Here is a 15,581-nt window from a genome sequence, read left to right on the forward strand (position 1 = left end):
TAGATAATAAGTAATTAAATAATTTTAACTTTTGAAATATTTTTAAATGCTTTTATTGAAATAATATACATATGTATATATATTAAAATATGTATATTAAAATTATATAATTCATATTAATAAATGGAATATAAAATTAATCATTCGGAAACTACGTTTTTCATAAAATACATTTTTTAAGTAATAACAATAGTAAATAACAACATAGATAGCCTACTTTTTATTTTTTTTTAATGATTTTAATTTTGAGAATAATATCCGAGAATAATATTTTGAAAATAATATTTGAGAATAAATATCCGATGTATTATTATAAAATAATATCTAACATATTTAATAATATCTAACATATTTAGTATTGGAATAATAGTTTACAATAGTTTACAAATAAATTACAATAATAATACCTTCGAAAATATTCGATGATTTGGGCAATCTTGAGTCTTGGGTACCTAAGAACACACATGACACACGTCGATATTGACATATTGAGGTTGTATTATCTATCTACGAGACGCCAGTATTATGCTTACTTCGTGATTGATAACTATAATAATGTTGACAGTATTAGGAAAAATATAAAAAAGTAAATATATTACTGGCATTATTGAATACATTATACAAATTAATAAATTTATTCAATATTTAATTTTTTTTATTTTTATTTCAACATTATTTCATCAGAAAAATGAGTTTTCGTTTGACTTACTGATCAAATTTTCCTACAATCGCTCATCTTTGCAACTACTTATTATCTACTTCACTAATAAAAATGGACATAATTCAGCAGAAAAATGCGTTTCTCGAACTTTAAGTTTTATTTGTAATTAAAGGATTGGTTTTCATTTTTAGTTAACTGTTGTAATAATAATTAGATATATTACAAATTCTATTAAAAATTAATAAAACAATGTAAGATATACTTTTTCCACCTCAAAATGCATTTTAATTTTGACTGACAGTAATGTATACACTGTCAGTAATATGGTCTTTACCCCCTATGTTTTTAAATTTTATTAAAAATCTTAATTGTTATGTTTATTGCATAAAGAGCATTTACATATAAGTTTTAAAAAAGTATAGTTAAAGAATTGAAAATTTTGTAATTTATGACTTTTATATATTTTTAACTGTTACATATATTTCACTTTCTCCTTTATATATATTTTTCCTTACAACTTTGATCCTGAAAAATAACACAGTACTTTTGTAACCGCTGCAAAATATTTCGTGAAAATAGAAAAAGCTTTTATTGTATGTAAAATAAATATTAAAAGCATTTGAATCAGGTATTCAATGCACCCATTCTATCTCTTCCAATTCTGCTCAGTTCATACGGAAAAACATAGTCATAGAGATTAGAGAATAACTCCGTGTTCTTGCATTCCGCAAAAATATTTCGCGTCACTCACATACGTTCGTGCATATATGCATATGCTGCATTTCCAAAACAAGTCCGAGATTATTCTCGATATATAAACAAAATGTGGTAATCAATGCCGGAATTTGTTGCAAAATATTTCTTGCAGCATTACAAATTTTTTTAAACTTGCGTGCAATGAGTTGATATCAATAAAGAGCCGCACGGAAACAACAATTTTGTCTCTAAAAATTTAAAAGGTAGATATTACAGATCTGAAAATAATGTTGTTAGACTATCAAAATAATTATATAGGAAACTAAAGCTTGATGAGCAGTGCTACAAAAAGTTTTGACATTCTAGCAAATTTGAGCATTTTATATGTATAATTATATTTTAATAATCTAACAAAATTATCAATATTTTTAACAAAATTAACAATATTTTCAAATTTAGATCTAGCTAAGCTTTTTAAATGTTTCCTCAAAATTCTTGCCGTTCTTTTCGTGCATCATTCTTTTCTTTCTACAACAAAGTTTAAATTGTTTTTAAATTTCAGAAAATTTTGAAAACTATTTTTTTTTATTATCTCACAATCATTTTTCAACCGGTAATTATAAAGATGCTCCATGTATCAATTAGAATGATAGATTGTTTATCCTATCTGGGATTGATGTGTTCGTTGTGCTTACTTGACCGCTCATCTCTCCTGCCGGATAATCTATGGAGTCTGCGATATCATGCTACGCACGCACGAATTTATCGTATCGCTGCGCGCGGTCGTAAATTCTTTTTTTGCCGCGATTTGGATATGATCATACGTGGCAATCGCTGGGGAAACACGTATGAAACATTCGCATATTTCCATATTGTACATTTATTACTTAAATTCATGACGTACACAAATTGCAAAACGCCATTCAGCGGGAGCACCGCAATAATCAATCCATTATAAATGCATAAAATGAAGATTTGTTATGGGATACGATCGCACGTCGCACAATTATTCGAGTCGTGTCTCGCATATATTTTTTTCTGGCTTGATATAGCTCTGGGAGAGGCTACCCATAGCGATATCGGAGAAACTATAGGTCTGTCAAAATTCGTATGGAATTTTAACGCCGTCGATGTTTTTATGAGAACGATGGCCCGCGATATAGTATTTGGCGATCGAAAAATCCCAGATAGGAATCTGACATAGTTTGACTTTTTATTAATATTGAAACTTTTTAGGAGCTTTGGGATAGCGTTATTAATTTTATACATTATATACGTGAAAAAAAAACAATATTTTATTGACAGCATTAGTCGATACAGCAGTCTCATGGAAAATAATCTTGTTAATTTAAAGACAATATTAATGAAACAAATACGCCATGTTTTTATTACAGTTATTTATTTCATTAATACTGTCATAAATAAACAAAATTATTTTTATTTAGACTAATGTGTGTTGATTAGTGCAGTTAATACATTATTTTTTAAAAACTAATATAATTTGAAAAAGAACTAGATATAGAATTTAAGAAAAAATTAATATGCATCCATAATAATTAATTATTTTTTAAATATTAGAAAATAACAATTTTCTAATTGTTATGGGACGTTGAGAACATACTTACTATCTTACCTGGTATAACGGAGACCGCGTTATGAAAGCTGTGGTGACCGAATTTGTCGTGCGGCTAGTAATCCATTAATCTACGAAATTGTATACGCGCATGTGAAGATATATAGCGTTACACGAATATCAATCAACATTTACACATGGTAACACGAAATTCGCGAATTAATTTCTGTCAAAGAATCATATACCGCACCATGTGCGATTTATCATCAAAATCTTTGGCTGGAATAAAATATTTTTTGCTCTTTTACAATGTAAAATTCTTTTACATTTACGGAAGTATAATAAAATGTGTATTTAATGTAATAAACTGTTTTATATTACAACAGTTGACTCACGAAAAATAAGAGAAATGGATCTTGGAATTTTAAAATAATCATGAAATACTAAATATTTATCATTATCTGCTAAATATAATCAATATTAGCTTGTGAAGATAGAGATGAAAACTTTTTATATATATTTTGTGACAAGTAAATTTATAATGAGTTAAACTGTAACTGTTTTAAAACATCTTACTAAGGAATAGATACGTTTAAGTAGTGAAAGAAGACGTTTGAGCAGCCGTACATTTTACAAAACATACAAATTAGTTAATCTTCAAATCTCTTTGTGCTTTACTTAAAGAAAAGATAATAAAACAGATTGCAACAGATTGAGAAAAAATAAATTCTTGTTAAATAGTTCAAGATAAATTAAATTTAACATTTCCTTGCCATAGAACGGTGGCGCCAAGGATGGTTACGACATGAATCTTGGCCCGGCTTGGCAGAAGGGCTATACTGGCAAGGGTATCGTTGTTTCGATTTTGGATGATGGCATCCAGACTAACCATCCTGATCTCGCGCTCAACTACGATCACCAGGCCAGCACGGATATCAATGATAATGACGATGACCCGATGCCAAGAGACAACGGCGACAATAAGCACGGCACTCGATGTGCCGGTGAAGTCGCCGCCGTTGCCTTCAACCAATACTGCGGTGTTGGAGTCGCTTATAATGCCAGTATCGGAGGTAAGGTCATAACCGAGATCAAAATAATATCTATAGATAGGAATAACACAATAATCGTAGAAATTGATTATAGAAAGGGAATAATGAGATTCCCCAAAGCTGTTTCGAAAATATCATATGGAAAAGAAAGCTTATATCGAATTAATTGCATGATAATTTTTATCGCGAAAATCTAAATCCGTCATATATGTGACCATTAAAATACCCACAGCGATATTAAAATCGATATTAAAATGTATATACGATATTATGAAATTGGTAATACTTTAAAAGGACTGATTATTTTGAGGAAATGCTATTAAGATTTATAAATAAAAGTCTCTTTCCACCGTTTTTGTTCGCGTTAATATTGGATTTTGTTTTCTAATATGTAACAGTTAATGTTCTAATTTTTTTTATTAATTTATTTTTAATGATGTCATAAGTAGGATGATCTAAAAAGAGATAACGAACTTCTATAACATAAAATTATTTAATGTGGGAAAAGCGTGTAATTTTCTGTTCATAAACAAGCGACTTATAAGATATCGATTTTCTAAAATTTAAATTTGTTGTCATGTTTGATTATGTTGTTAGAGTCATGCAAGAATTGAATTATTATCTTAAATTATAGCCTGTATATTTTGCAGCGAAAATTGAATCAAGTGCATATAATGTATAACGCATGTATGAGAGGGATCAATATTTCCTTTCTCTTATACTCCTACGTTTGATAAACTAGAAATTGGTAGAACCGTTTTATATTCTGATGGATTTTGTTGAAATTTGAAATAGGTTGTTACTCAGGTGTGTTAGTATTTCCGATGATGAGAATGCGCTCATCTCAACTCACGTGCACAAACGTTGACGATGGGCTCTTCTCCAGGCACAGAGATATACTAAAATCTTTTATCCATTTAATTTTCAAACTAACACAAAACCTGATGGTTCTTCGACTTAGTTTTAATCTTGATATATTTTAGCTTCATCGTCTAACATCCAGATACGTTGAGAGGTGTATTCGCCATTCATTATCAACGTTAATTACAAAAAAATATGCGAAATTGAGAATCTCTTTCGTAAAAAAGTCGTTAGAAATTTATGCGCGCGTTACATTAATCGCCGCCGAGAAAGATTGACGATAATTACGAGTTCGCAGTCTATTCGAGCTGTCGTTAATCTTACATCTGCGAAAGCGCTTCTCATCGATGCCGGTAATCACTTAATGCGCGATTTAAGAGACAGGCTTTCGCATCGTTGTCTCAAAGGCGGTGTTTATCTTTTCTTATGCCGACTGAGCGAATCCTCCTGGGATCGTTCCAACGCTGACTTAGCCGGCGAATCGTTCCACGGAAATAAATAGTGCAGCGACCGCTGGGAATGTCAGGTCTGGTGGTGGTCGCTTTATCGTCTCGACTCGCTGAAGAATAGGCCAGGTTTTCCGGGCGCTCGCAGCTATTCCCGACTCGATGCTATCGAGCTGTATTAATTCCGTTAACCCACTTCGAAGCGAAACGAACGTCCGTAAGCCGTCGGGGCTTACGACGAGTGGAACAGAGTGAGGCCGAAATGATAGCGCGGAACGATACAGCAGCGTTAACCGGATATTGAATTCGAGGAATTGATGGTCGTGCAGGCGCGCTGCGCAGTGAAATTAGAAATTTCGATACAGCATCGACGGGAAATTTTGTTAGATCCGTGAGACGCGGTGGTTTTCGTGATAATTAACTATCGTTTGCCTACGGGACACTTTTGCACGAGGATTAGAACGTGATGGAATTTCGTGATAGAAATATAGAATTTGTCGGTTATTTTCATCCGGAGATTTTAACCGGTACGATTTATAATCTCGATAAATTTGACTTGGCTTATTAAATGAAACTAACTTAATTTGCTTGAGGTTTATTAGAATATTTATTTATCAGAAAAGAGATTGAAACGACATAAACAGAACTTTAACTGAATCAACTTTAATCGGATCAATTAACTCTTAGTTTTAATGTAGCATATTGAAAAAAACTTTTGGTTGAAATGATCTTTAAAAGTGAGCGAACCAGTTAGATTCTGATTAATTAGAATTACGGACATTATGATTGAACATCTGATTATGTTGAATTGTTCTCAGTGCAATAATTAAATAATAATTGTAAATATAACAAGCAACATAACACAGATAGAATAATACAAATTCATTTGTATCTCCCATCAAATGAATTTATACAAATATTTAGTTATGCAGACTTCAAAAGCTGTGGAATGCGTGGACAGAAAAACAAACGAGATAAATAGAAAATTGTAATAGTTAAAATCATGCGATTATATTGAAAATATTTATGTCATGTAATTTAATTATTTAAAACTATTAATATAAATTATACAAATTTGTGATATTAAATTAAATAAATTTAGTAAAAATTAAGGAACGAGAAAAAGATTCAAATTAATTGCTAAATCGCAGAGTACTCTGCATTTCCTCTTTCTCTATTACTTCGAATTCTCGTTGCTCGTCTCAGCTAGCTTTAAAATCGATATTAACAATCCGCACACGACAATCCGTGAGATAAAATCACTATATACACAAGAAAAGGAGAGAAGAACTTGTTCACGCACATATCTCCCGTGTTCTCAGGCGTGCGAATGCTCGATGGCCCGGTAAACGACGCCGTCGAGGCCAGAGCTCTGGGATTGAATCCTGATCACATCGACATATACAGCGCCTCCTGGGGTCCCGAGGACGACGGCAAGACTGTCGACGGTCCGGGCCCTCTCGCCAGGAGGGCGTTTATTTACGGAGTGACGAGCGTAAGCTACATATATCGTCTACCTTCTGCGCGTCCGCGAAGCGAGAGGATCAATTTATTTTCTGTCGCAAGAGCTTTTCCCTCGACGTTTTATTTTATTATTTCGGGAGGATTTAAAAACATCTCCTTGACGTACGTCGAAATAACGAACTTCAAGTAAAAATTATGGACTATAAATGAAGATTTATATTATTATCATATATTATATATTTGTACGTTTGTTTGTTGAATTCATAGCCCGGATATCACCTTACAAAATATGAATTTTGTACAGAATTGTAGAAAAAAATGCCAACTTTTTGTTTAAATTGGTTTAGTTCCATGTTAAATTATGTTTTCAATTAGAAATAAATATCAGTTTGTATCAGAAAATAATTTGTTAAAAATAACAGCGTTATAAATTGTTTTTTTCCATTAAAAAATTTGTTTTCCGTAAGTTTGTCAAAAACTAAACGACATTGTACAATATTGAAATAACTTTCTAATTATGATTTTGTTAAAATAACTTAGTTTTAATTTTTTAAAACAAATGCTCATTAAAATAACGATTTAATAATGAATTTAATAATATATATCTTACACAGAATTTATTTTATATTTAATTCCGTTTGTGTAGCAAAACCAAATATTTCTCTTTGTTTATAAAGATTTTAATAAGAATATAATTATTCTGTTTATATTTCGATTATTTTTATACATTAATTAAAATGATACGGTTATTATTATCTAATTATATTATTGTTATAAATTTTTGTGTTATTTTATAAAATCGTATACGCATCCTATCGCTTCGTCGGTCGTTGCTTCTTTCCTGAACATTCGCGGTATTCTTTTTTCGTCCCACGCAGGGTCGCAAGGGTAAAGGTTCGATTTTTGTATGGGCATCCGGTAACGGCGGTCGTCACACCGACTCGTGCAACTGCGACGGCTACACGAACAGCATTTTCACGCTGTCGATATCAAGCGCAACACAAGGTGGCTACAAGCCGTGGTACCTCGAGGAGTGTAGCTCGACCTTGGCATCCACGTACTCGTCGGGTACACCCGGCAACGACAAAAGCGTCGCTACCGTGGACATGGACGCCAAGTTGCGTCCTGATCACATCTGCACGGTGGAACACACCGGGACATCTGCCTCAGCGCCATTAGCTGCCGGTATCGCTGCCCTCGCCCTCGAGGCAAATCCTTCGTTGACATGGCGAGACATGCAATATCTAGTGGTACTCACCTCGAGGTCCGAGCCGTTGAGCAACGAGCCCGGCTGGATATTGAACGGTGTAAAGAGAAAGGTCTCCCACAAGTTCGGCTACGGTTTGATGGACGCGGGCGCCATGGTCAATCTGGCCGAACAATGGACCAATGTACCTCCCCAACATATCTGTAAGTCTGATGAAATTAATGAGGAGAGACCGATTGATCCCACATACGGGTACACCCTGAGCGCATACATGGATGTCACTGGATGCGCTGGATCCTTGAATGAGGTGCGATTCTTGGAACATGTGCAGTGTAAGGTAAGATCGCAAGCCGGGAAAAATCGTCATTGTAATTTCAGCTTATATGTATAGTAATAATTACGATAGATGAGAAGAATAAATAATCTTAATTTTGCCCTCAAAAATCAAGGTGGTGTATATTAAGGTGTTACTTATTGATTTACTCATGTAGTTTAATAAATACTAAATGTAGTAACTACTATTTAATGTGGTCAATCTATTATATTAACAGTTTTAATTTAGGAATTACTGTTTTCGTGATTACACTTAAAATCACTATAAACTTTTTATATTTATTGTAAAAAAAATTATACTACTAATTTTCTAAGAATAATTAGAAGATTGCAGTGTATTACATCTGTTAATATCGCATATCAATTTAAAACTGCAATATTTTAATTCTCGATCATGAAATAGGTTTCTCTAAGGTTCTTCCCTCGAGGAAACTTGAGGCTCTTATTGACCTCGCCAATGGGCACAACTTCAACACTATTATTCGAGCGACCGCGCGACGTTCTCAGTTCAAACTTTGACGATTGGCCCTTCCTCAGCGTACACTTCTGGGGTGAAAAGGCTGACGGTCGATGGACTCTGCAGATCATTAATGCTGGAAACCGACATGTCAATTCACCAGGCAAGTGCTTTTCAACTATTTCCAGCTATTTCCTATTTCCCCATCAATTTCGTAAATTATACAATTTGTATAAATTGCTTCAGATAAATAAAATATTTGTTTTTAATTGCAAAATAGACTTTTTCGTTTTGTGTATGTAATATTCAATCATATTTGTTTTCACTGAATATATCTATCTCAAATTGATATTGACATTGATCATCACTATTGGTTAAATGCATTGATGTAACATTATTATTGTTTTCGAGATCATAAACTACAGGAATATATATGCAGTGTATTTTGTATTGCAGTTGTAATTTTTATATAAAACAGTTTCAAAGTCCAAAATTTGTATCGTTTTTAACAATCAAGAGTTATTTGCGATTTACACATTCTTAAAAGTCTTTTTGATGTATCATATGAAGATCATCCCGCCATAACTCGGGTCTCTTACTATATTATTACAGGCATCCTGAAGAAGTGGCAGCTGATTTTCTACGGCACATCGACGAACCCGATCCGGATACGCACGCGACAATTTAATCCGGTACATCAATCTGCGTACCTTCCTTCCCATTCCGTGCATTATCCATTCACGGTAGACGATGATCCGCTACAATTGTCCGGTTATCCGGGCAACAGGGACTTCTTTTCTCCGTCTACCTTTCAGAGTTACCAGGGCCCATACAGCGGTGCCGCGTCGAATCTACAAGCATCCGTCGCCACTCTGGACGGCTCGTCGGCGCCGATCCTGTCGAACCATCTACCCGGCGACGTTTCGTCGGCGTCTGCCTTCGATTCACCTTCGGCGGCGTCATCCGTGCAAGCGGATGGTTCTCTCGATACCACCAGGAGGATACTACACGACTGCGATCCTCAATGCGACGCTCAAGGCTGCTATGGCAAGGGTCCGACACAGTGTGTCGCTTGTAAAAATTATCGTCTCGATAAGTGAGTAGACGAACTTAGAGCTCTTTTGATAGACGATTATCTCGTCTCTATCAAGAAAAGAGTGTCTTAAAATATATGACTTTTACCATATTTTTGTTGATTCTTAAATGTGATATTAGAATAATATTTATGCATTTAGAAAACATTACATGTTTTATATTTTAATGCTGTTACGCGATTGTTAGATGCTGGGACTAACTGTATGTGTGCTTTTTATAAAATTAATAAAATTCAAAATACAATTTTGCAATGCCACGAAACTATGGATTATAATGGTAGGAGCATTTGAATATAAAAATATTTGCTTTGTTTGAGAAAGTAAATATTAATATTATTGTATATATTGCGATTGAGCTATTTTTATTTTAATTAAAATCTTTTCTCTTTTTTATATATTATTAACAAATATTTTTACTACACATTTATAATTTGTTTTTCATGCAATAGCTCAATGAATCCATCATTCTCATTTTATTTTGTACCTCTTCATCGACCCTTTTCAATGAAAACGCGCTTTAGAAACAACGCGAGGGGTCTCTTATCTCTTTTTCAGCACTTGTGTCAGTCGTTGTCCGCCAAGGAGTTTCCCTAATCAGGGTGGTGTTTGCTGGCCATGTCATGAATCCTGTGAAATTTGCGCGGGTGCAGGTCAAGACTCTTGTCTTTCGTGCGCCCCCGCTCACCTTCGGGTCACCGATCTGGCAGTCTGCCTTCAGCAATGCCCCGAGGGCTACTACGAAAGTATGTGGAAGAGAAAAGATCAATTCGTATTTTCGTATTCGTATTTAGATCTTTTTACCAATTCTGTCTCCTTAAAATCAACATCGAGTAACGCGACGCGTGAATTTTGGCATCTTTTCACTTAGATACCGAGAACAGCACGTGCGTGCCATGCGAAGCCAACTGCGCCAGCTGCCAGGACAGACCAGACAAATGCACCAGCTGCGAGCATCATTTGGTGATGCATGAGAACAAATGTTACGCCGCGTGTCCGCCCTACACGTACGAGACGCAAGATTACAATTGTGCGCCGTGCCATCCTACCTGCGAGACTTGCAATGGCACGGCGGATAACCAGTGCATTGCCTGCCGATCCGGACTGTTTGCTTTGAATGGTGAGTTGTTAGATCAATAATTAATTTGTGACACAAATATAGTCTATAATAAAATATAGTCTATAGATAGTCTACAAAATTTAGATATTTTGCAATAGCATATAGCATCTACTTTTCAGATAATTGGAAAGATATTTGACAGTTGCATATTTTTTAAATATTTTGTATAAATATATAAAGAAGATTTAAACATTGGAGAATTCCAGATTTGGAGACATTGGAGAACAGTCAGATTTATTTAATTAAAACAAATATATATAATTCTAAAATGAAATAAATGCTACATTTATTTTATATATGTACAGCAAAGCTTGTATGAAAAGATTTAAATTGCCGTACATCCGACACTCTACATTACATCCAGTCAAAATGTTGTAACCATAATTAGTTTCCGCTAAACAGTTTTCTACAAATGTGTCGTAGGCACGTGTCGCGCTTCATGTCCGGCAGGTTATAGCGCGGACAAGAAGCGACGCGAATGTGTGGCATGTCCACCCGGCTGTGCGACCTGCAGCACACTGAGTTGCACCAGCTGTATCGAGGGTTGGAGCCTGAACAAAAAGGGCTTGTGCGCTCCCGAGAGTCGCAGCAATTGCAATACGGGCCAATATTACGAGGAAGGTCAATGCAAGTCCTGCCATTCGTCTTGCGAGACCTGCGCCGGCTCTACAGAGGATCATTGCATATCCTGCCCAAACCCGTTGCTTCTTCAGGGTAAACGTTGCGTGTCCCAATGCGACGACGCGTACTACTCTGTGGTACAACCCTCGCGACCGGTTTGCGTCCCTTGCCTGCACACTTGCAAGAGTTGCGTGTCTCGTCTGAACTGCACAGCATGTCAAGACGGGCTGCAGCTGCAGAGCGGAGAATGCAGATCGTCCTGCGCGCCAGGGTAAGATGAGTTCAGTGTTAGATTGGTAATAACACAGTATTGACATGTCTTTTTTCACTTTCCTTTTTCGTTTTAGTTATTATAGTGACAGAGGTCAATGTGCCAAGTGTTACTTGTCGTGTAAAACATGCTCGGGGCCCAGAAGAGATCAATGCGTTACTTGTCCGAGAGGCTGGCAACTGGCCGCCGGCGAATGCCATCCCGAGTGTCCGGAAGGATTCTTTAAATCGAACTTTGGTTGTCAGAAATGTCATCACTATTGCCGTACATGCAAGGGTGAGTTACAATCGATCAGTTGCTGTCGATCAATTAAATTTATGTTTCTTACTTCAACGGGAAACTATTCGTTCCAGGCGAAGGTCCACTAGAATGCACTTCGTGTCCACCTCACTCGATGTTGGAAGGTGGATTATGCATGGAGTGCTTAGGAGCACAATACTACGATTCTTTAACTCAGCTCTGCAAAAGCTGTCATTCTGATTGCCGCAGATGTACCGGTCCCGGCAAATTCAGTTGTGCCGCGTGCTCGCCGCCACTGCACTTGGACAAATTGAACAATCAGTGCGTTCCATGCTGCACGGGCAACGAAAAAGGACCTCAAGCTGAGGAGTGTTGTCTCTGTGATCCAGAAACTGGTAATTTTTACGTTTACATCTTAATATTATATTCGTATAATTAGTAAAATGTATGTATTTTTTTACTTTTTATAATCAGCATCTATCAAAGAATGTGTCAAGAAAAATATAACTTCTTTAAATATAAACTTTTTTATTCTAAATATGTAACGTTTTATTATTATTATCATATTGCAGCTTTATCATTATAAATATCTTTATATAGTTATTAAAGATATATTTTTAATATTTGTAGGCGGCTGCAGGAACAGCTCGCCGGCTGGTAAAAGAAGGGTGCCGGGAACAGAGTTCTCAGCCAATCCCGCAGTTTCTGAGACGTACAACAATTATGGCGGAACAAGTAACAACGATTCAGCTTCACTCGCCGTAACAGCAGCCACAACCATGGCAGTTGCCATCTGCTTAGCATCAATTGCGTTGTTCGCAATGATATTTGTCGCTCTTCAGGTACACATGTATATATATGCAATAAAAAATATAAATTTGAAAAATATACGAATTTATGTTAGAATATTAGATTTAAATTTATAACTGGAAATCTAATTTCCATATAATAGTTTCCGAAAAATAAATTTGTAAGAACGAGAAGAGATAAATCATAATAATTATTATATATAAGCGTCATAATTATTTTATTCACAGGCTTGGTCCGGCAGAAGGGAGACCAACATGGGATATACGCAGCTTACTGTGAAAGTGGAACCGTCCGAAGACGTGGACGCCGACGATTCGACGGAGCTGATGACCTAGACTTCGTTAAAGACGACGTAACTAATGACCTCTTGTCGAAGAGTCGCAGAGAGATCGATGAATCTCGATTGTGATTGGTTCGCGAGTCAGAAGTTACGTGCTTTTGCATTAGCGAGGTCCAAGGATAGCCCTTGCATGTGATGACAAAGAAAATAGGAAAATGGTGGTAAATACGTAGCGGGGAGGAAAGAGTTGAAGAAGGAGGAGGAGCAAGCAAAAGAAGATTCGTCGAAAACGTGATAGTAGAACTCCGTTAGAGTGTTGTATGAATGAACAAAATGACAGAGGAAAACAGAGAGAAAAAGAAAGAGAGTGAGAGTAAGTGTGATTGTTGTTTACATGACTGTAGTACGGTCGCATGAATGTGTGAATGTACAAGGAATGTATTTTAGCTAGAGATATACTTTTTGCCCGTCATCGTTGTCAAGTGCGTCACCGATACCATCGTCGCGCACACCAAGACACTTCCGACACGGATAATCCGGATCCGAAACACGGAGAAAAAGGGTGAAGGACATTATGAAGTGCCTGATTAGTGACACCCTTGTTTCCACACCCTTTCGCGTTCCCCCTCCGACGCTTTCTGTCTCCGAAGTAACGCCGAGCCTTCGTCGATTATCCCGTCGACTATATCATCGTCGCGTGTATTCGCGAGTAAGTAGAACCTCATCCAAGTGACGGATAACATGAATACGTTTCAATCGTTGCGCGTTGCGAGAGTCGAGAGCAATCTAGTTCGTTTAATTAGCATTCTTTAACTGTCTCTATCGATTTTTTCTTCGCGCAACATTCTTCCTGACGCAATCGACGATCGAGTTATCGAAAGGACAAAAGCGCGTCTCTTTCTTCACCTCTCTTCTAGAAGGCTACCAACACCCCGTTAAGTAGGGTGAAGGAACATGTACGTAAAGTGGCCTCCGTACATTAGGCTGAATCACGGACCACGTAATCGTAATCGTTAATTGTGAATTATGAATGGATATTGTTATATATTTGTATAAATGATAATAGTAACAAATGAGCGGACAAAGGGGAGTAATCGCAAGGATCAGGAGGGGGAGGCGAAAGAAACGATATAGCGAGATGAACCAGGAGGGAGACGAGGTGAAGGACCGAAACGGAGGAAGAGGAAAAAGAAGCACGTGAACTTCGTTCTCCCACCTTAAACCTGACTTCGTCTCGACTAATTGACACAATTCGCATGCCCGAAAGAACCAACGGACTCTTACTGCGATCGCCCAGTTATCCGACGCGTCTGTGACATCAGTCGTCACATTCCAGTACCTCCCAAGCTGATACAACACATGCCGTCGACACAAGCAATGCGTTTTATAAACTGTTTGTTGTTATTACTTGATTGTCTACTCCAATGTTTTGTTTAATATCTCATTTTCCGCGTTATTCTTACTTATTTCTTTAATTCTCGCTCGTATCCATCCTTTCCCCGTTTCGTTGGGATCGCATGAGAGGAGGGAAATCGTAAAAAAAAAAAGAAAAAAGAAACTAATGAATGAACAAAAAAGAAGAAGAAAAAAGAACTATTACGCAACGATCCGCGAATCGATATTCTCGAAAGCCATCGCCCACGCCTACTCGTGTGAATATTGACTTTCTCCTTGTGATTTGATATAAAGCTATTATTGTACTTTTATGATGACCGCGATTATAAATATATACATATATACACATACATAACGCATAAGTATATAAAGCGCCTCCTTAAATATCCTTTCGCTTTACTTGGATTTCCTGATATTCTACTTTCCTATATTGTCCGGTAAGTACAGCTATAATATTGACTTTAATTACGGTGATGCACGGGAAAGGCAAACCGACCGTAGAAGTCAGGAACGAATGAGATATATCCAATGGTAACCGAACTCTGTAGCTATTACTTAATGAAACATAAAAGATTAACTTCATGAACCTTACAACCTGAATCTCTACCATATAAAAAAAAACGAATAATTTTTATTTTTGAATGATATAAGTATCTACATATATTATAAGAAGCGGAAAAGTAAAAAATCTTAATAATGTAATCGTAGATTTCTTCGCGAGTTAATTATAATGTTTTAATGATTGCGAGGAAATAGCAAACTGATTGTTTCGGTTTAACAATAATTAATTTAAGAATATTTGTAAAGAATTGATTAATTAAAAAAAGTTTTAACAAATTTTTTCGATAAACCACGTAAATAGATTTTCCTTCATATATTAATTTTTCTTAGAGATAATTATTTCGTATTAAAATCAAAATTATTTAAATATTTTACTAGAAAATTGTTTTATTTATATTATCAATTTAGTTTCGAATCAGGATTCTATACACTTTGCGACGAC

The 15,581-nt window shown here is 35.8% G+C and overlaps 1 protein-coding gene across 4 annotated transcripts in view; it reads left to right on the forward strand.

The window, feature by feature from the left end:
• Window positions 1–14,750, forward strand: part of Fur2 (furin-like protease 2) — a 423,713-nt gene extending 408,963 nt beyond the window's left edge. For 2 of the 4 annotated variants that reach the window (XM_018449540.1, XM_018449534.1), the window contains 12 exons: window positions 3,709–4,003; window positions 6,612–6,784; window positions 7,632–8,297; window positions 8,697–8,913; window positions 9,363–9,846; window positions 10,400–10,587; window positions 10,713–10,961; window positions 11,385–11,853; window positions 11,930–12,129; window positions 12,207–12,488; window positions 12,724–12,935; window positions 13,131–14,750. In XM_018449540.1, coding sequence (XP_018305042.1) covers window positions 3,709–4,003; window positions 6,612–6,784; window positions 7,632–8,297; window positions 8,697–8,913; window positions 9,363–9,846; window positions 10,400–10,587; window positions 10,713–10,961; window positions 11,385–11,853; window positions 11,930–12,129; window positions 12,207–12,488; window positions 12,724–12,935; window positions 13,131–13,238 — 3,543 coding nt within the window. In that variant the 3' untranslated portion in view covers window positions 13,239–14,750. The remainder of the gene's footprint in view (window positions 1–3,708; window positions 4,004–6,611; window positions 6,785–7,631; window positions 8,298–8,696; window positions 8,914–9,362; window positions 9,847–10,399; window positions 10,588–10,712; window positions 10,962–11,384; window positions 11,854–11,929; window positions 12,130–12,206; window positions 12,489–12,723; window positions 12,936–13,130) is intronic. The other 2 variants (XM_018449548.1, XM_018449557.1) reach the window with 2 other exon arrangements.
• The last annotated feature ends 831 nt before the right edge of the window (window positions 14,751–15,581 follow it).

This window comes from Mycetomoellerius zeteki, unplaced genomic scaffold, assembly GCF_001594055.1.
Source record: "Mycetomoellerius zeteki isolate Tzet28-1 unplaced genomic scaffold, Tzet1.0 scaffold106, whole genome shotgun sequence".
NCBI classification, from domain to species: domain Eukaryota; kingdom Metazoa; phylum Arthropoda; class Insecta; order Hymenoptera; family Formicidae; genus Mycetomoellerius; species Mycetomoellerius zeteki.